Source organism: Musa acuminata, chromosome BXJ1-5 (assembly GCF_036884655.1).
Source record: "Musa acuminata AAA Group cultivar baxijiao chromosome BXJ1-5, Cavendish_Baxijiao_AAA, whole genome shotgun sequence".
In the NCBI taxonomy this organism is placed as follows: Eukaryota; Viridiplantae; Streptophyta; class Magnoliopsida; order Zingiberales; family Musaceae; genus Musa; species Musa acuminata.
The window spans coordinates 30,379,563-30,400,109 of NC_088331.1; the positions used below are offsets into that span (position 1 = coordinate 30,379,563).

The 20,547-nt window shown below is 42.2% G+C and overlaps 2 protein-coding genes across 2 annotated transcripts; both read right to left on the reverse strand.

The window, feature by feature from the left end:
* Positions 1-291: 291 nt before the first annotated feature.
* On the reverse strand, positions 292-723 carry LOC103989922 (pyruvate kinase, cytosolic isozyme-like). Its single transcript, XM_065183333.1, has one exon. The coding sequence runs from the start codon at positions 721-723 to the stop codon at positions 292-294; it is 432 nt and encodes a 143-aa protein (XP_065039405.1).
* A 10,083-nt stretch (positions 724-10,806) lies between these two features.
* On the reverse strand, positions 10,807-13,117 carry LOC135675048 (uncharacterized). The gene is made up of 3 exons (XM_065185308.1): positions 12,887-13,117; positions 12,149-12,283; positions 10,807-12,079 (listed from the first exon to the last, which is right to left on the reverse strand). The coding sequence occupies exons 1-3, from the start codon at positions 13,109-13,111 to the stop codon at positions 11,948-11,950; spliced, it is 492 nt and encodes a 163-aa protein (XP_065041380.1). The 5' UTR covers positions 13,112-13,117; the 3' UTR covers positions 10,807-11,947.
* Positions 13,118-20,547: the final 7,430 nt, after the last annotated feature.

A 20,547-nucleotide genomic window follows, 5' to 3' on the forward strand; every position in this document is an offset into this window, starting at 1 on the left:
GATAGTGGAGGGGGTTTCAGATAAAGAAATGTTTTTGTGTCCTTCCCTCTCTTTGATGAACGAGAGGATATTTATAGAGAAGCTTACTGCTTCCTGAGCTGCCCACTTGCAGAGGGCAAGCTGATAGCGTCTGACGCTTGGGTTGGCGTGACGTGAAGAACGAAGCTTGAGCAAGGTGTTTAATGTGCCTCGATCGACGTTTCGATCTGCATTGATCACGTGCTATCGCGTCGATCGATGCATGAGGCGTCATCTGACGTCAGTCGAGTCTTATCATAATTACTATCCTCATCAAAAGGACAGGACAATCATGTCAATTTTGTTTGGGATGCCCCATTTCAGGATATCCTCCTTGTCCTTCTCTATTAGAGTTGGAAGATCGACGATAACACCGGGAAGATTGACATTTTTCCTCTCACCAAGGACTGCAGAATTCTCGTAACGGCAGCGAACTAGTCCTGACTCGTTGTCGGAAGCAAGCACCGTAAGTGTAATAGTCCCGTCAGCACATAAAATGGCACTGTTTGGCTTCAAATCCTCTGCTAGCTTTTTGTAGCTCATTGATATCATGTTTTCATCACCCTTTATGCTGTAATCTGTAGTGAGAGTGATTTCTTGGCCCTTTTGTAGATGGATAGGTTTGCCATCTTTCAAAAACCCAGTCCGGATCTCAGGGCCCTTTGTATCGAGCATGACAGCGTAGAGGATTCCGGTCTTGTCCATCACGGCGCGGAGTTTGTCTAGGGTTTCCTAATGGTAAGCGTGGGAACCGTGGGAGAAGTTGAACCTGGCCACATTCATCCCCGCCATCATAAACCTCTCGATCATCTCCTCGGACCTCGAAGCCAGGCCCAAGGTGCACACGATCTTAGTCTTCGGTCTTCTCCTCGACGCCTCCGCCATTCCCGATAAAGCTCCCACAGGTCCTACCCTCCCGGAGAAGAATCAGAGACCGGATCAGCAAGATGGGTCTGAAGAGTCGACGAGCACCAATGAAGCCGACGGCGTGGCAGTGTCGACCATGATCCTTCTCACCTGCGTGTTGGCAGTGTCCTACTCACGCACCACTGGACTTGATGAGCGAGGTCCCCGAGGACCGCCATCACTGGCGTGGCAATGTCCTACTCACGCACCACTAGCGTGCCCAAGACCGCCATCAAGGCCCAGGCGGTAGCTGACTTCATCGTGGAGTTAACGTGGATGGCAGACGGGGATCTCGAGCAACCTCTCGAAGCTTGGATTCTTCACGTGGATGGCTCGGCTAGCTAGAAGGGTGTCGGCGCAGGGCTGGTCCTGCTCGCCCCCGACGGACGCTCGTTTGAGCGCTCCCTCCGCTTCGAGTTTAAAGCCACTAACAACGAAGCAGAATACGAGGCGCTCCTAGCGGGACTGAGGTTGGCCCTCGAGATGCAGGTGGCTGCTATACACGTCCTCACCGACTCATAGCTTGTGGCCGAGTAGCTCAGCGGTGGATACGAGGCTCGAGACCCAACCATGGCGAAATACCTAGCACGGGTAAGGGACCTGACTGCCAAGTTCCCTTATTTTACGTTGTCTAATGTTCCGAGGGAGGAGAACGAGCGAGCCGACGCACTAGCTAAGCTGGCGTCGAAGCCGACCCGCGAAGCATGGCCGGAGGTCGAGGAGCTTCCTGCCCGCGCCATCGAAGTAGCAGCTACGGCCCCCGGTAGTGCGCCAATCACATGGGTACAGGAGCTGCTACGCTTCAAGCGGGATGGGACCCTTCCCCACGACGAAGTTGAGGCTCGACGCCTGCGTCGTACACACGCATGGTACACTGAGGAGAGTGGGCAACTCAGAAAGCAGTAAGCTTCTCTATAAATATCCTCTCGTTCATCAGAGAGAGGGAAGGACATAAAAACATTTCTTTATCTGAAACCCCCTCCACTATCATCTGACTTGATCGTCGGAGGGGTCGGGCCGAGCACCTCGGCCCGACCTTTATGCAGGTGCGAAGCCGAAGGTCCCCGTCGGATGTGCAGGCGAGGAGTTCCTTCCCGGAGGAGACGACTACATCGTCCCGATCGGACCACCGCACTCGACCACCCCAGCAGGCTCGAGGAACACCCCAGGGAGATCCCTGTCGTTCGGACCCGAACCGAGCCACGTCGGCCCCAAGGCCACGGCTTAAAGTTGTTTCCCACAATAGACAACGCGGCTGGTTCAGGGGTCCGAACGGTTGAGATCAGGCGTGACTCCTCTCGGGGTCTTGTGGTGGCCGATTGCAGGGGGTCCGGCTGGAAGGCTCCGCGACGCCGGGTTGGGTCGGCTCCGGTCGAGTACCTGCACAAAGGTCGGGCCGAGGTGCTCGTCCCGACCCCTCCGACGATCAAGTCAGTGATTGGGAGAGGGGTTTTTGGGTGAAGTTGTGCTTCTGTGTGCTTGCCTTGTTCGTTTGGGGCCTGGGAGTATTTATAGGTGAGTTTGATGTTACCAGATGTGCCACCCTACCGGGGCAGGGTCGTACCTCCGATGGCGCCTGTCGTCGTCGTGGGCGTTGCGTGGAAGGTCGAGCTACCGCAGTGTCACGACCTTAGCTGGTTTTGCCTAAGGCGTGCGGCACCCTCGCGCGTCCGTCCGCAAAGGTCAGCCTCCCCGAAGCCTCCCATTGTCCCTTAGGACCAACAAAAGAGAGAACGGGTTAAAAAGAACGCCTCAATCGGGATCCACAAGCAAACATGTCCGAAAAACACTTCATAGACAATGCAAATTACAAACAGACTTTACAAGCTCTGAATAGTTGCACAACAAAGGGTAAAATGGTCCATTACAGACCGAAAAGCTCTCGCACGTGTCCACATGACACAACCTTTATTTACAAGCCTAAAGAGGCCACCAACCCAACTAAAATGGGACTTATAAGCCTTCGGCCGCCCCTCTACCTGCTATACAAGGCATGAACATGCCAAAATACAACGGACAGACATAAGCATTACATCCAACATCTTGTTTAGAAGTTTGTCCGTTACATTCTCCCCCACTTATCCCTTTGACGTCCTCGTCGAAGCCTTTGTGAACACTGCAACTCTTCGCCTTTGCTGAGTCTTCAATCTTCCGCTCCAGCTGCAATGCGCCTCCTGGCTCCCAGCTGCTCTACGCTGCTGTTTTTGAGTAGTCGACCCTTTAATCCGCCATGCTGCTACAACTCACCAATGACTCTGACTCTGTTGGGGGGGTTGGCTGAGTTGTGTTGATCCTTATCGATTCTTGCGGATCCACCAAATGAAGGAAAAGACCATCTTTTCTGCGCCAGTCTCTCAAAATTTCCACATGCTGCTTGAACTAGGTGGATGCTTGTTGGAGCTTTAACGAGCATCGCCTCGCAAACTTCTGAAGTTTTGGGTCCTTCCTCCACAAAATTTGCTCATTGACTCTTCTTTCAGTTAGTTGTCACATCCAAGTAGGTTCGCATCACTTCCGCTTTCGATTGGCATTTCGTTGGGAAATGAAGCGGACGATCTACTCTCAGTAGCACTGATCACCGTTGGTGAGGATTTGACAACTATTGTCTTCCATTATCTTCGAAGGGTCTTTGAACTTGTGCAGAGCTCCTCTGCTGGATAGATAAGAGAACTAGGGTACTCGGTTTCGCTCATTCTCTTAAGAGTTGAGAAGGCAAAGGTTACTTTGACTTCGCCCGCCACCTCGAGGTTGTACTTCATGCATCGAGCTGGTTACTAGTCTTCGCCTGCTCTTTGCTCACACTTCTGAAGCACTTGAAGTGTTTGCACTCCTTGCGTTGAGTTGGCTACTGTGATTCACCTTCTCAATGCCATCGAACTTCTGGAATGCGGGAAGTTTTCACCCCAACGTGGAGTAATTCTCTGATAGATGAGGTCGCCTTTGGGATTGTACCGTTTTCTCCATCAACCCTGCCGCCTACTCCACCGAGTAGCAAAGGTACAGCACCGCGTACTGCCTGCTTCGTTCCTTGGTCGTGCACTCTTGCATGACCCGAAGTCCTTCACTTACGGCTATCTTGATGAGAAACTTGTTGACACCGGTCTTACGAAGTTTCTTGGCCTCTGCCCTTCAGCCTTGTCTCGGTACTTGGAGATTGCCTCTGCATGCTCCACCTCCTCGGCCCCTTTCACGACCAAGTGCTCTCCCTCCGTGAGAGCAAGGGATCAATGACTTACACGGAAGTCCCGCCTCTGCGGTACCATGGCGCTGTCATGCCCATGGCCCTACTATCCGTCGCCTCGCCTCTGTATCCCTTTTCTTCACAATCAGTAGAGATGTCTCCGTGGCACTCCTCTGAGTCCACCTCCATTCTAACTGATGCTTGATTTTGGGTAGCTAAGTCCCTCTGGACTCGTCGTCGCTTCCTCGCCCCTTTCGACCCCCTGCTTTAACACCACTGTGTTCTCCAAGCAATCTGTTTGGTCGATGGAAAGACAGACTGCAACTCCCATGCATGGCCTCTGCCATCACGTTGTAGAGTTTGCAGCGATTCTGTTCTCCTTAGCTTCCTTGGTAGCAACGTTCGCTTACTCGACCTTGTCCTCTGACTTGTCGGGCTCCCTTAAGCGAATATGAGCTCTGGAGCAGTCCAACTCTCCAGCTGCTTCTATCATACCTCTGCATGATCAAGTCCCTCCCATGGAACTCACTGGTACTTGCATTCGAACTCTTCCCTTGGTGGAACCCAGCCCCATATGCTGATGACCAAGGTTTTCATCCGATGCAAAATTCGGTGCACGCCCGGAAGACCCGCCTCTGCGGTACCATGGCCTTCACTCCTTGAATCCATAGCCCTTCTTGCCGTCGTGTTGTTCACCAAAGCGAAGCTCCCAGTAGCTCCTGATCATACCTCCATATGATCTCATCCCTCACGGGACAGATTGTGTGTATCGCATTGCCACGAACTGTTCCACCACGATCCGCTGCACCATGTCACCTCCTGGTGACATCTCCATTGCATTCTGATCCTTGTGGAATAAACTCCAAGTTGTGAACCCTCCATGTGTGGCCTCTGCCAATACATCGCAGGGTCCCTTCCACCTTCGATTTTGTTCGCTCCTCTGGCAATCGACCTTCATCCACCCACTCTTGGGTCACACCTAGATGAAGCACCGCTCTAGGACAGTCCGTCGCCTAGTAGCTCTCGAAGTCCACCGACTTAACTGTAATCTGTACACCATTGTCTGGATCCTGGGCCTCTGCCCCTACCAGCACAATCTCCACTGCGCACTGCTTCCTTCATAGCAACTTGAATGGCAACATTATGGCATATTCTTCAAGAGTACCCGCCTCTGCGTCCTCTTGCCCCGTGCTAAGGCCTTCTGAACCCAACTTCGCCTCCGCAAGTTGAGTCGCCTTAGTTCCTCCATCAAATGCTCTTCCGAGTTAAGGTGCATGTGCCGCGAAGCTCCCTTCGTCTTTGGCACCATGCAAGATGAGTCCGCTCCGTCAGGATGAAGGACCCATGGAACAACATGATCCTACCCTTGCCTCTGCAAGAGTTCATGTCTTTGACCTCTGTCTAAGGAAAGCACTGTGCTTCTGCTCCATGTTCCAACTTCTCTACTGGCTCCCTTCAGGCGGCTTGGGTACTTCGCCAAGTTACACCCAAGTTGCTCCGCTCCTCGTTTTTGCATTGAGTCGATGGTGGCCCTCGCGCCCACCATTCCACGGGTCAACCCTCCCTTGAGTCCGATCTCCATATCGACTCTAAGTGTGCCTTCATTTAAGTTGCTTCAGGTCGCTCCCCCACTTGATCTCGCAATGCATCCACCAATGCTTTCTCTCGAGCGAGATCAAGCGAAAACTCCTCGCCGCTTGCTCGGTCCATCGAGCTTCGTGAAGTTGTTGTTTGTGAGTTCCATCTCCCATGATTCTCCCTCTGGAGAGCCGAGACTTATCCCTCCTGGATAACTGTCCCGTTGGAGCAACATCTCTCTTCGTTTTGGAGACCACCATCCCCTTGGACTACTCCGATCTGCTGAACAAACTGTGCATTGTTCTGCCTCTTGCAAACGCACTTGCTAGATTGCGCCTCCACGTCAATACAGCCACCACTGCACCCCTCAAGGCCTAGCAACATGCTGAACTCGTTGCACACTTCAGCCTTCTACGGACGTATCCTTTGCATGCCGAAGAGAAAGTTTTAATGCTCCATTGGCGCCGAGTCTCGGCCGCCTTGGGATGGCCACGAACATTCCATCGTCCGCATACAAGCCCATGCATGAGTACCAAATTCTTCGAGTTAGCAATTCCCCTCACCTCTGTGAGCTTTGCAAAACTCTTTTGGTCGTTGAGCAACTCATTCCACCTTGGATGGTCTCATTCTTGCCAAGCGCCTCGCTTGCCTAGAGCACCATCAAGTATAGTTGTCAACGTTGAGCCGTAGCTCAAACTCAGCCATCCCAACCTTTGTGCGCTCCGAATTCTTCCAAGCTTGCCTGTTCTCGTGGTGCCTCTTGCGCGAAGGGTTGGCCATTCCACTGAATGCCACTGTTAGATGCCCGCTCCTCTGAGCGACTCTTTTCCCTACATCTCCATGCCCGTTTTCCCTCAAACGGTCGCGCGTGTGCTGACTGCCCTCAACGCAGCCCCGCTAGGTCCCCCACGTTTGCATGTCAAGTGTTTCTATGAGTGCTTGTCCCGCTCTGATACCATGATGTCACGACCTTAGCTGGTTTTGCCTAAGGCGTGCGGCACCCTCGCGCGTCCGTCCGCAAAGGTCAGCCTCCCCGAAGCCTCCCATTGTCCCTTAGGACCAACAAAAGAGAGAACGGGTTAAAAAGAACGCCTCAATCGGGATCCACAAGCAAACATGTCAGAAAAACACTTCATAGACAATGCAAATTACAAACAGACTTTACAAGCTCTGAATAGTTGCATAACAAAGGGTAAAATGGTCCATTACAGACCGAAAAGCTCTCGCACGTGTCCACATGACACAACCTTTATTTACAAGCCTAAAGAGGCCACCAACCCAACTAAAATGAGACTTATAAGCCTTCGGCCGCCCCTCTACCTGCTATACAAGGCATGAACATGCCAAAAGACAACGAACAGACATAAGCATTACATCCAACATCTTGTTTAGAAGTTTGTCCGTTACAGCAGGGTATGGCGAGCCTCAGTCGACGCCTTCCCTTGCCTCGGCCGGTCGTGCGGGGTCAGACGATGAGGTCGTCTGGGTACGGTGAGTGAGGGTGCACATTATGTTGATGTTTAATGCTCGTCCCCTAGAGCAGTGTGCCGTCCAGGGGGGGCTGACGTCGTGATGTATTACGTCAAATCCGGTGTGTTACGTCAAATCTGTTTTTACCCCTATCACTACTGATTACAAATTTTAGGGATTTGGGATCAAAACACCATAATCTATATCCTTTCACCCCAGAAGCATACCCAAGGAAAATATACTTTTTAGCTCGAGGCTCTAATTTTCCTTCATTTACATGCATGTATGTTGGACACCCAAAAATTTTTAAATCAGAGTAATCAGCAGGAGTACCTAACCAAACTTCCTCCGGAGTTTTAAAATTAAGTGCTGCAGAAGGAACGCGGTTGACAATGTAATAGGCCATATTGATCGCCTCTGCCCAAAAGTCCTTTGTCAATCCTACATTTGAGATCATACACCTTACTCTCTCTAAGAGTGTTCTGTTCATATATTCAGTCATACCATTTTGCTGAGGCATCATCCTAACAATGCAATGCCGAATAATTCCTTCATTTTTGTAGAATTCATCAAAGTCACCTTCACAAAATTTCATGCCATTATCTGTTCGAAGCCACTTAATCTGTTTACCTATTTGCTTCTTAATCAAAGCCTTCTATTACTTAAAGGTTAGAAAAATATCATTTTTATGCTTCAGAAAATAAACTCAAACTTTCTTAGAATAATCATCAATGAAAGTCAACATATACCTAGCACTACCCTTAGTCTGAACACGAGTTGGAGCCAAAGGTATGAAAGAATATAGTCAAGAGTACCTTTCATTTTGTGAACTGCCGGAGAATTGAAGCTGACTCTTTTTTGCTTTCCAAAAATGCAGTGTTCACAGAAATCCAGTGGCCCAGTACTTTATCCGCAAAGAAGACCCTTTTTGCTCAATATGCTCAAACCTTTTTCGCTCATATAACCCAAACGCATATGCTATAATTTGGTGATGTCAGAATCAGATAATGGTGATGATGAGACTACAACCGAGCCTGTGACAATAGTTCCCTACAAAATATACAATCTACCAGACCTATAAGCTTTCATAACAACAAAGGCGCTTCTAGAAACTTTCATAACTCCACCTTCAGCTGTGTATTTACACTCAAGAGTCTCTAATGTGCCTAAAGAGATGAGATTATTTTTTAAATCAGGAACATATCTAACATTAGTGAGCATCCTCACAATACCATCATGCATTTTAATTTGGATTGTGCCTCTACCAACAACATCACACGCGATATTATTGCCCATCAAAATAATTCCACCATTACAAGATTCATATGTGGAAAACAAATCTCTATTGGGATACATGTGATAAAAACAACTTGAATCTAAATCAATTCATTTTTAGACATCGTCCTATCATCAATAGGAAAGAAAATATTTTCAACATTCTCATCAACTACTACACTAGCTTCAGTGGACTGAGTAGATTTCTCAATAATTTTTTCCTTTTTATTTAATTTATTTTTTAATTTAAAGCAATCAACTTTAATGTGCCCCATTTTATGACAATATTTGCACTCCAAATTTCTATGTCTAGACTTATATCTACTATTGTCAAATTCCCTTTTATCCGTTCTACCCCCCGACAACCAGACCCTCAGTCTGATTCCCTCTACTTTCCCCAATGATATCTCTGTCTATCTACTCCTTAGATTTTAGTGCAGATTTAATTTCCTGATACGAAATTATTTCTTTTCCATAAATCATAGTGGATTAGGGAAGAGAACACAAAAGTAGTAGGGCCTTGTCATCGTCATCAATTTTCGTATCTATATTCTCCAAATCTATAACTAAGAAATCAAATTTATCAAGATGTGAGAGTATAGATGTACCTTCAGTCATCCGAAGTATATACAAACTCTACTTTAAGTAGAGACGATTCTCCACTATCCTCTTCATATACAAGGTTTTAAGCTTGTCTCACATGCTCTTAGCCGTAGTTTCCATAGCTACCTCCCGTAAAACCTCGTTAGAGAGATTTCGAATAATGCTTGATCGGGCCTTCTTATCCATACCCGCAAGTTCTTCCTTTGACGTATCATCTAGAATGTTCTCAGCTCCCTATAGTGCCAAATCAACTCCGTCTTGAATCAGAATGGCCTCCATCTTGAACTGCCACATGCCGAAATTCTCGACAACGATCTCAACGATCTTTGTTATTATCATCGTTGCTAAAAGATCTTGAAACCATGAACTGATACCAATTTATTAGAGTTGGCCCTAGAAAATTTACCAAAGGGTAATTTGGCAACCCAATAAAGACAATAAAACAGAAAAATAAAAGAGACATGGACACCAGATTTATATAATTCGATCAATTGACCTACGTCCACGGATGGAAAAGGAGCAAAACTCTACTATAAAAAAGAAAATTATAAATGCCTTAGAAAAATATTCCTAAGCCATAAAACACCTGAAATTATTTTAAAAAAAAAATTAATTCGATTAGCTCGGCTCCTGTTTCTAGGTTGAAATGTCTCAAGATTGCTGGAATTGAAATGCTCCCGACAGGTGATGCCCTGTTCAAGAACTTCACAGCATTGATCAGCTGCAGAAGAAAAGAACTTCATAGCATTTAACTATCTATGCAGTAATTGCATAGATAGTAGTCGTTAAATGCTCAACTTAGCCTAGAACAGACAATAGTTAATTAGCCAGAAATTAGCTTATATAAGCAACATTTAGCAAATAGTAGTCATTCTTGAATATTGCAGTCTATCTAGATATCCAAAAAGATGCATACTGAAGTTTTAGAGCCTTTGCAGAAAAACAAAAGAAAGTATGAAGCACAGAACAATATTGCAATTTGAAATTTTCTGTGCTTCAAGGAAAGTGGAAGGAAGTTGATGAACCAGAAATCAGAGAGTAGAAATTTCAGTCACAAATGCTCAAAACATCAGCACCTTCAGCCGGGCTATAAGATGTTAAAATTAAAATTTCTTAAGCACCCAGAATCTGCAGTAAAAATGCTAGATGAAAACATGAAAAGCAAGTCCAGCAAGCCTGCATTTGACATAAACGAAGAAATAGTACTTTTATAGCTCTCAGAATGTTGGTTCCATGTTAAGTGATTGGCCAAGGCAGCATGAACAAGGGAATAAAACAATGGTTTGGTATTAGTGCACTGCAAATTAGCAACTTTTCAGGATGGAAATCGGATATACGTTATCATGTGAATGAAGCACGTTTACCTTGTGGAATTAAATCATCAACCAACCATGTGGTGTTGACAAATCGGGCGTCACGCATTGATCGTGTGGTCTTGACGTATTTACGAGACGTTATTAACAATACGATATCGATATTACTATGTCGACTCAATAGCAACGTGATATCAATGTGTCAATTTTATGCCAACTCTGTCATTGGCCACATTTCCTCGTTCCTCCTATAGCGATATATATAAATATATATAATTTATTTTAATTTTAAAATTATAAAATGTAATATTTAGACCGCAACAAAGTCCACAAATTCGGACTTGGCATGATATCTTTACGATGGACTCCACGAAAAAGTCAACTGTAGCCACATCCTGTATAAGAAGAATGACCAAACTCTGATCGATTTAGTACAGGAGGACAAGGTTTGATTTTATTCGAAGCTTAGACTTCCAACCCCATATTCTATCTCAGTTTCTTTTCTCTCATCTTTTTGTCCAATTACTTGAAAGAGTAAATACTTCAAAGCTTTATCCAGTTTGATTTGCTTTGAACTCGTAGTTCTCGATTCTAATGCTGTGTTTGAAGGCGACAGCAAAAGAACTCCAATCATCACTGCAACGAGCAGCACAAGTTGGACACGCATCAACTTCTCGCCTACAGAGGAAGAAGACGGAAAACTGGCATCAGTAGCTGAGATTAGAAGCAACTTGTTCAACCGTGCTTCCCAGCCCAGCTTCCATGGCTGTGCTTCAACTTCGTGAGTTGCTTCCTCCTCTTCCTTGCCTCCGTCGCCGCCGCCGCAGCTGCAGCCGATGATGTGCTCGACGATTCGCCAGGAGAGCGAGCCTGCAGCTTCTCTGGCAAACCTTCATCGCGCTGCAGCTCAGATTTCTCTTTTGACGTGGATGGTGGCATCTTGACCGTCATCTCATCTTTGTGGGTTCTTTTGGTGACAAGTGCATCTTCCTTTTCGTTCCCAACTCTTGCTATCAAGCATTGATCCTTCTCGTCCCTGCCATGAACAGAGACTCTCGCTTCATTGTCCCTGGATGCAGCAACATCTTGGTCTCCAAATGGATGAGAAACTTCATGGTGCGATGGATAGTACCACACACAGGGTGGCACGTAAAGAGGCCGCACTGATCCACTGTGCTCGAAGAAACCTATGGTGTCGGCACAAGTCAAAGGCTTGTGCATGGAGAACCCGGGAGAACATGTTGATGACTCCATCTCTTTGCCTGCAGCAGTCCCACTGCTCTCCGTCCCAGACCTCACTGTCATGGCAATCTGCACAAGCAGAAAACTTTTCTCAAGCTGTATCATCAACCACATCTTGGTTCCAGGAGATCGCAGAGGTCAAACCTGCTCCTTCAGTTGTTCATTTGTGTCCTTGAGTGAAAGGTACTCTTTCATGGCCACATCCTTTTGCTACAGTCAAATCCAAGGATCAATGGGAGCTATTGAAAGTTTGGGAGGAAACAACTTCACGAGGTGGAATGTTGCTTACCATCCTCATATTCTCATTCTCCAGGGACAAGTAAGCAACTTTTCTGGTCAACTCCTCCCGGAGAGCCTAAAGTCAACAAAGAAGAATGATACAGTGAGGAGAGATGGAGTAATTAATGCTCGTCACCTGACGCCGACGGATGGTCTGCCTCGCAGACTCCCTGTTAGCTAACACCCTGCGCAATCTCCTTTCTTCCTTCTCAGCCTGCAGCAAACAGAGATTTCAGCCTCCACTCGAAGAAGGATCACGGCAAATGAGGTTCGAAATCGTTACCTCTGTCAAATTCTGTTTACATCTCCTACCAGGAAGTGAAGGCTGACTGCTGGGGAACTCGGTGTGTGCTCTGTATTCCGCTCCATTGCCTGAAGCAGTGTGGCCACCATCGCAACCAGCGGTCGAACATGGATCCTGTAGCACAGGCATGGATGGGACTGAGGAGAAACTGACATGATGTTGTTTTGACAGAGATGTGATCTCACTTGTTTATATTTATGAAGTGCAAATTCGAAACAAACGAATCAAGGTAATAATCCAATATTTTGTTTTTGGGTTCATCAACAGCAACCATACTTTGACACTCAACATGCTTCTGTAGGGTAGATGAATCTACAAGTTGCATGAATGGATAGCTTCCTCCTACGAGTTAAAGCCAATCTCAGCAGCAAAACTAACGCTTTACACATTTGATGATGAAAAGACTGAATAAGAGAAAAAAAGAGGAGCTTTTTTAGCCTCCTACAGCATAGGACAGCAACAGCAAGAGCTTTGTGTTGTTCCTTTCACTCCTCTCCATCTCTTAAATGCCATCATATCTCAGATTGCTTCTCAATTTTTTTCTTTCTGGTTTCAAATCGAAAGAAGTAGCCAATAGATGAACTCTCCCAGGTGCCTCAATTCCACCATTGAGATTAAGGGACAAGTATGTTGCATTAGAATTGACTAAGTTAGGTTCTCACACTACGACAAACACCTGATATGGGCCAAAGAGACGAGCAGAGTTCGCTTTCTTACTCCTAAAGCTGAACTCTCCCGACCGCCATGGAAGCTCTTTTGCTGAGCTCTAACAGGCGACTCGCTTGTGCTCCTCTCTCTGGACCTACTCCCGTCGCCGTCGCCGCCCCCCGCTAGTCCTGCGAGGTGCGCCAGGGCCCGCGCCGCGCCGAGCTCCATCTCCACCATCCGGCAGCCAGTTGCGTGTCGCTCCTGCGGCGACGCAGGAGGCGAAGACGAAGCCATGGCAACCGTCTTCGAAGCGCGCTCTCGAGCTCTGTTGCTCGACGAGCCACCTCGGAAGGAGACCGGCAGGTCTACGCTCGAGGCGCGGCCACGCTGGGGGCTTCCCAGCCGTCGGATGGTGGCCTCCGTGTCCATGTTTGCAGGACAGGTGGGGAGGTCGAGCGCGACGGAAGCGCCGCTTGCGGCACTGGGCACACGTGGTGAGCGGTGACGGCTCGTAATTTCCGGGCTGACGTGGGTCAATGCCGGACCTCCACATATGCGTGTCGTAGCCAAGAATATACATTTTTAACACTATATATATATGTGGTCTCCTCGGAAGGAAGTATATTTTCTCATCTAATTATCATTTCCTCGTGAATGAATCAATGCTTCAAATTGATGCCGGAAGAAATCTTTTCCCATAATAAATCTACTGATGTGAGGCCCCCTTAAGGACATGGGCAAATAAAATTATAAAACAAAAATAATTTATACTAATTATCAATTATACAATCTATCACCAACCATGTACATGTGTGGGTAAGCCAATCCAAAAGCACATCAATATCTTCATCGTAACTCAACTCTGATATCTTCCTTGGGTAGAATGTGAAGTACTATGACTACTATGACATCTCGATAAGATCGTGTATACTCTCATCTTAGACATTGGCAACTTTATCTCACAACCAACGTTGTGAGGTGACATCAAAAGAGGCAACTATGTGCTTTTTTAAATTATAGATTTACTCCATCGTCATAACTCTAGTAAATCAAAATGATAAGATCAATATTATTTGTGCCAACAAAATATCCTCTAGTATTGTTGTATATTACACAAAGATCATAATCTTAGTGTTCCTTTTTCAGTGTAAAGGCTCGTCTCCATAGGACATGACAACTCCATGATCGTAAGAGAAACATTGACACTTCTCCATCTCTATCCATTAGTTATTGAGAAATACCTTTAGATTTCATACATGTGGAGGATCATCAGGAAATTTTCATCTCCCTTTTTGTTTTGTAGACTTAGTCATATAATAAAATAAATAAATTGATGAAGATATTATTTATAGTATAAACTAGAGTCGTAAATTAGTAAGGGGCATTTGTATGATTGTCAATATATTTAAAATTTTAAGAAAAATTATAATATAATTATTAGACTATCAATATTTTATGAATTTAAATGTTGGACTATTAAGAAATAATATATACAAAAGATTTATATTATTGAGATAAAAATATTGGTGTGGATCTATTGAGTCATTAGGAAAGATAAAATTAAAAATATTTTTATTCGTGAACAATTAGGTATCACCTCAATAAATAATAAAATGAGAAAGAATCATTTAAAATTATATTGACGGGCTCGTAATCGATTTAACAATTCCATTTTAGTTGATATTTTTTATTATTTTAGGCTTGTACACATAGCTATTTGTGATCGTCGCGTACAAGTAAAACTATTCAAAAGAAGACCATTCAAATAGTCATTTTAAATATCTTTTGAGTGTGTAAAACAATACAAAATATCAATCATCTCAACACCCTATAGCTACTCAGGTGACACAATGCTATATGGGCATTTGGGTATATAGGGTTGGTTCATTATCTCATTCTGTAATAATATTATATGGGCACTTTTGGGTATTTCTAGTTAGATCGTTTTGGTTCCTTTGTTGTACTACTATTTAAAGCTTGTGAAATCTATCTTCGTATTTTGTATTACCTATATAGTGTTGGTTGAAATATTTGTTTGTCGGGTCCCGAGTATAAAGCTTTTTTTAACCACTTTTCTCTTTTACAAGGAGGTTGATCCCTTGCGGATGGATATACAAAAGTATTACATGACTTGGACAAATCCATCTAAGCTCGTGATAATATACTCACGAGACTAACATATATATTAGTTAGAAAAGATGAAATGATTAGGAGAGATAAAGGAAGACTTAAAGAATTTTATTAAAAAATATAAATAAAAATTATAATACTTTTAACTTAACTAAATATATGATTATTAAATACCAGATCCATATAACTAGCACTTGTAGATTTAGTTAAATAGAGTCTAAATATCATCAACTAGCTAGTAGAGTCTAAATTCTGGTTCTAAGATGCTAAAGAAATAATATTGCTCTTGTCAACAAACTTGATGAAAAAGACCCGATCGATATCATCCATCTTACTTTACATGGATGATGGATGATCAAAATCTGACCTCATCAATTTGCAATTTATGATCATAGTATAAAGCTGTTTCTTTGTCTGCATATTATAAAATCACTAGTTAGATTATTTATTAGTATCGTTCCTTCTAAAGCTTAATGCATAGATCATGCATATTTATTAATTTACATTATGAACATTGAGAAAATACTTTAAAAATAAATAAACTCTAGAGATCAACAATTAAAGAAAATATCAAAAAATCTATGTGAACTTCAAAACCAAATTCTTCACTAGATAAGAAAAATTAATGTAACAAATCATTTTTTCTTGAGTTCACCCAAATCAAAGCCCCAGATTTCTTATAGATATTTTCACATAAATCCCAAAAACCTCCTTTCAACCTTTTCAAGATCCGCTAGAGAGAAATTCATTGTAAGTCTTTTCACTTTTCTAAAATTTTAAGACTCATGATGTCTTTATACAAATAAATCCTAATTTATTAATAATTTTTTCTTCCTATTTAGATCCTTAGTCTAAATTCTAATCCTAACCTATAAGAGAATTTAAATCTAATGAATACTAGTTAAAATCTTATTGAGACTCAAAATTCTTACCATTCACAATAATATCTCTCTTAATGATTATTTTATTTATTTTTTTAAGAGTACACATTGCTTCGACCAGCAAGATTCTAATCTTCCTAGAGGAAAAAAAGAGTTCAAAATAAAAAAAAAAGTCAAATATCAATAATTTAAGAATATAGATGCAAGATTAATGTTGTTCACGGATGGCCCATTATTCAGCCTATAATGGGCTTTAATTACCCATAGCCCAATTTAGCTTTCTCTCTTCTCATTTAATCTAAACCCTAACTCTTTTAACAAGTGGTATGACGATTGGGGAAGAAAAAGTGGGCAAAGTGGCTGTGAAAAAGAGAGAAGCACAATGATAGTTAAGGGCAGAAAAATAAGAGAAAAAAAAAACGAGGAAGAAACAAAGACAACGCAGAGGTTATTCTAATCATCCAAGCACTGTTCTCGTCTTAGATCAAATTTATAGTGAACTTTTAAGGCATAGTTCGCCACCTCACATTTGTTGGTTTGCTCCTCATCTTCGGATGTACTCGATTTGTCCCATATCACATTGAATACTTTCTTTTTCTTTGGTAGCTTCTTTGATTTATAATAAATTGTTATGTTATTTTTAATTTTATTTTTATAATTAGTCTTTTTCATGAACTTTTTAAATTTTTTGTCAAAAGTTCTATATCATCATCACTAGCTTTCGCTCGAGTGGTCTTCTATTGTTCGAAGTACTAAATCCTTTCTGTTCTTTGGAATGTAGTTCTTATGTTAATCATGTTCAATACAAGTTATTCTATAGGTCATTAAAACCCGATAAGTTTTTCAAGTGGAAAATTATTTAGATCCTTTGCTTCTTGTATTGCCATTACTTTTGAATCTCAACTTTTTAGAAAGAATCTTAGAATCTTATTTATAAGTTTAAGATTAGAAAAATATTTACCAAGAGCTTTTAAACTATTGACGACATATGTAAAACAAGTGTATATGTCAATAATAGTTTCACTTGGCTTTATTCGAACTAATTTAAAAGTATGCATCAAAAGATTGACTTTAGACTCTTTAACTCTACTTGTACCTTCATATGTGATTTTGAGTGTATACCAAATATCATACGCAGTTTCCCATATAGAAACCTGATTGAATTTATTTTTATCTAGAGCACAAAATAAAGTGTTCATCGCTTTAGCAATAAAAAAAAAAAGTTTTCTTCTCCAAATCATTTCATTCGTTCAATATATTAGAAGATTTTTGAAAACTACTTTCGATAATATTCCATAAATTCAAATACATATAAAGTAAAAAAACTATGATTCAAGTTTTTCAATAAGTGTAGCAACTAAATTATTTGAACAAAAGAGGATGAATGATAAAATTACCCTCTAAATTATCGAAAAAAGTTATCTCTCTTGGGTGTTAAACCAACGGAGAGAAACGTGACTATGATACCAACTATTAGGACTAAAATCGACACTAAGAGGGAGGGAGGGAGGGAGGGGGGGTTGAATTAGTACTTACATAAAATTATGTCGATTTGAAAACTCATTCAATGTAGAAAAACCATTTCGATAAAGCCCATATCAGAAAGTGTTTGAGCTTGACTTAGAGTAAATGTAAAGTGAAGTGAGCAGCTAAGTAAGTAATAAAAGTAACTAGCAAAGGAAAATAGTACACCGAATTTATAGTGGTTCGATCATCGTGACCTACATCCACTCCCGATTCCTCTTCACTTGAGGCCACCGACTTCCACTATCGATCTTTTTTCCAATGGACGAAGATCAACTACAATTATAACTCTTTCTCCTTTTTATAGGCTCAGGAGAGAACTTTTATACCCCTCTTTTACAAGTGTTTCCTCACACACATCCCTTAGGACTATCACTAAGCTATGGGAGAAGGGACTCTACACTTTAAGATATTACAACCTTAGAATCATAGAGTTTTTATTCTACTTTCATATGTTTATCAAGCAGGAATTTATGGAATATTTATAGACCCTAAATGACTTAAAAAATTGGAGTCAAAGTTCAAATCTTCGAGATTTCGGGGTACTGATGGTACCATCGCCTGTTATACTAACAATTGGCGATACCACCACCTATCAGTCTGACACTAGGTGGTACCACCGCCAAGTCTGACACTGACACTAGGTAGTACCACCACATAGTCTGGTAGTATCATTGGTTGACATAGTTTGGAAAACTATATCTGGGTGGTACCACCGCCTAGACAACTTGGGAGGTCGAGCCTCAAGCGATGGCATCGCTTGGGCCAACTAAGGGTCACTGAATGGGCCTTTATCTTAGCCCAAAATAGCCCCAACTCTGGCCTAATGGGCCCCTAATTGAGTTAACCTGATTACACTCGAAACTAACTCAATTAGACCTAAACTATTTCGGTCTAGACAAATTATTATAAGCATGAATCATATGTTGTTCGATATGTCATTGGTTTATCTAACGCTTCATCCGATCTTTTGGCACATCATTCTCTACTTCAGTGTATTGCCCAATTGGCATGTTGACCTCTCTAACATTCGATCTCCTTGACATAATGTTCGATCCTTCGGCTCGATGCCCGAACTCATGGCACAAAGTCCTTATGTCGGTATGTCGACCGATCCTTCGACTTGACATCCAATCTCCTAACATGTTTCACTGTGGCCCAATGTTCGATTCCTCCTACTTTAATCGATTTGTCTTTTCTGATCGAAGTTAGTCTTGTGTCATTCAAAACACAGATTAGATCATAAACTCATCAATTGATTTTATCATCAAAATATGATATTCAACACTCGGTATTAGTAGTGCACTTTATTTTGTCACTTTTATATATGACTTTTCTAGGAAAGTTTGGGTCTATGCTATAAAGACCAAAGATCAGGTTATTAATGTCTTCAAAGAGTTTTATGCTAGAGTTGAAAAGGAGACAGAAAGGTACTTGAAATGCATAAGATCATAGGTGGTGAGTACATAAGATTGTTTAATGGTTATTGTAGGTCATATGACATCCAACATGAGATGATAGTTCTTGGTATACCTCAGTATAATGCAATTGCAAAGAGGATGAACTGTACACCATCATAGAAAAGATAAGATATATGCTTTCATAGGTCAAGTTACCCAGAAAGTTTTAAGATAAGGCTTTGAGAACTGCAGTTGATGTGATCAACTTGTCACTCTATACAACCCTAGATAGTGATGTTGTAGAGTATGTATGGTTAGGGAAAGATGTTTCTATAGGCATTTGAGAGTATTTAGTTGTCATACATTTATACATATTTCAAATAATAAGAGGTCCAAGCTGAATAGTAAGATAAAATAATGTATTTTTCTTGGCTACTTATATGATCAGTTTGGTTATAGGCTTTGGGATCTAGAAAAACAAAAGGTATTTAAAAGTAGAGACATGATCTTTTTTAAGGATTAAACCTTTGAGGATTTAAAAAAGGAGACATCAACCGAGACTTCTACAGAAGGATTAGTATATTATGACCCAATTACTCGTCTAGTATATCAGGGTGATGAGAGAGATGTGTAGGAAGATGGTGTCGAGCCCGATGTTGATCTACATGTAGGACATGTTGAGTAAGAAGAAGTTAGGGAGCAATTTCCACAGAACCTCAATTGAAAAAGATCTTCTAAACAACATCAATCTTCCAGAAGATACTCTACAGATGAGTATGTGATGCTTACTAATACAGGTGAACCAAAGAGTTACTAGGAAGCAGTTGAAAGTGAGTAGAAAAAGAAATGGTTAATTGCTATACAGGAAGATATGGATGCTCTGTAGAAGGACCACACATATGATTTGGTACAACTACAAAAGAGAATAAAGGTCTTGAAGAACAAGTGAGTTTTCAGGTTGAAGACTCAAGAATATTATTCTTGAAGGCTTTGGTCAAAGGAAATGTACTGACTTTGAAGAGATTTTTTCTCCTTTTGCTAAAATATCTTCTATTCATGTAGCTCTTGGCATTACTGTTAGCTTGGACTTGGAGGTTGAGTAGTTGGATATGAAGACGACTTGCCTTTATGGTAATTTAGAGGAAGAAATTTATATGGAGTAACTAAAAGGCTTCAAAGTCAAAGGTAAAAAAATTTTGTTTACAAGTTAAGAAAGAGTTTGTATGGGTTGAAGTAAGTTTCAAGACAATGATACAGAAAGTTTGATTCATTTATAATTGAAAATGAATACAAAAGAGTGACTTCAAATTATTATGTATACATCAAACGGTTTGGTGAAGATTTTATTATTCTCTTATTTTATGTTAATGACATGTTTATCTTTGAGAAAGATATATCTATAATTGACAAGTTAAAGAAGGAACTGAGTTAGTCCTTTACAATGAAGGACATGAGGCTAGCAAAGCAAATATTAGGCATGCATATTTTTTGTTATAGAAAAAAAAAAGATTTGATTGTCACAAGAGAAATACATCGAGAAGATACTAGAAAGGTTCTAATATTTGTTTAAGCTTTGGAGGTGGACCACATATGTTGACGGGTTACACAAATGCACATATGTTGACGGGTTTTGTACTCACTTTTGCAAGGGGAGTTTTGTCACGACAATCTAGATTACAAATGTGCATTGCTCTCTCCACTACAGAGGAAGAATATATCACTGCTATAAAGGTTTGCAAAGAAGTATTATAGATAAAGAATTCTTATAAGAATTGAGGCTGAAACAAGAAAACTA

Coding starts and splice junctions, on each gene's coding strand:
- LOC103989922 (XM_065183333.1), bottom strand. CDS start 723: ATGGACAAGACCGGAATCCTCTACGCTGTCATGCTCGATACAAAGGGC.
- LOC135675048 (XM_065185308.1), bottom strand. CDS start 13,111: ATGGCTTCGTCTTCGCCTCCTGCGTCGCCGCAGGAGCGACACGCAACT. Junction 12,284..12,886: donor GGGAGAGTTCAGCTTTAGGA/GTAAGAAAGCGA, acceptor CCTGTGCTACAG/GATCCATGTTCGACCGCTGG. Junction 12,080..12,148: donor GTAAACAGAATTTGACAGAG/GTAACGATTTCG, acceptor TGTTTGCTGCAG/GCTGAGAAGGAAGAAAGGAG.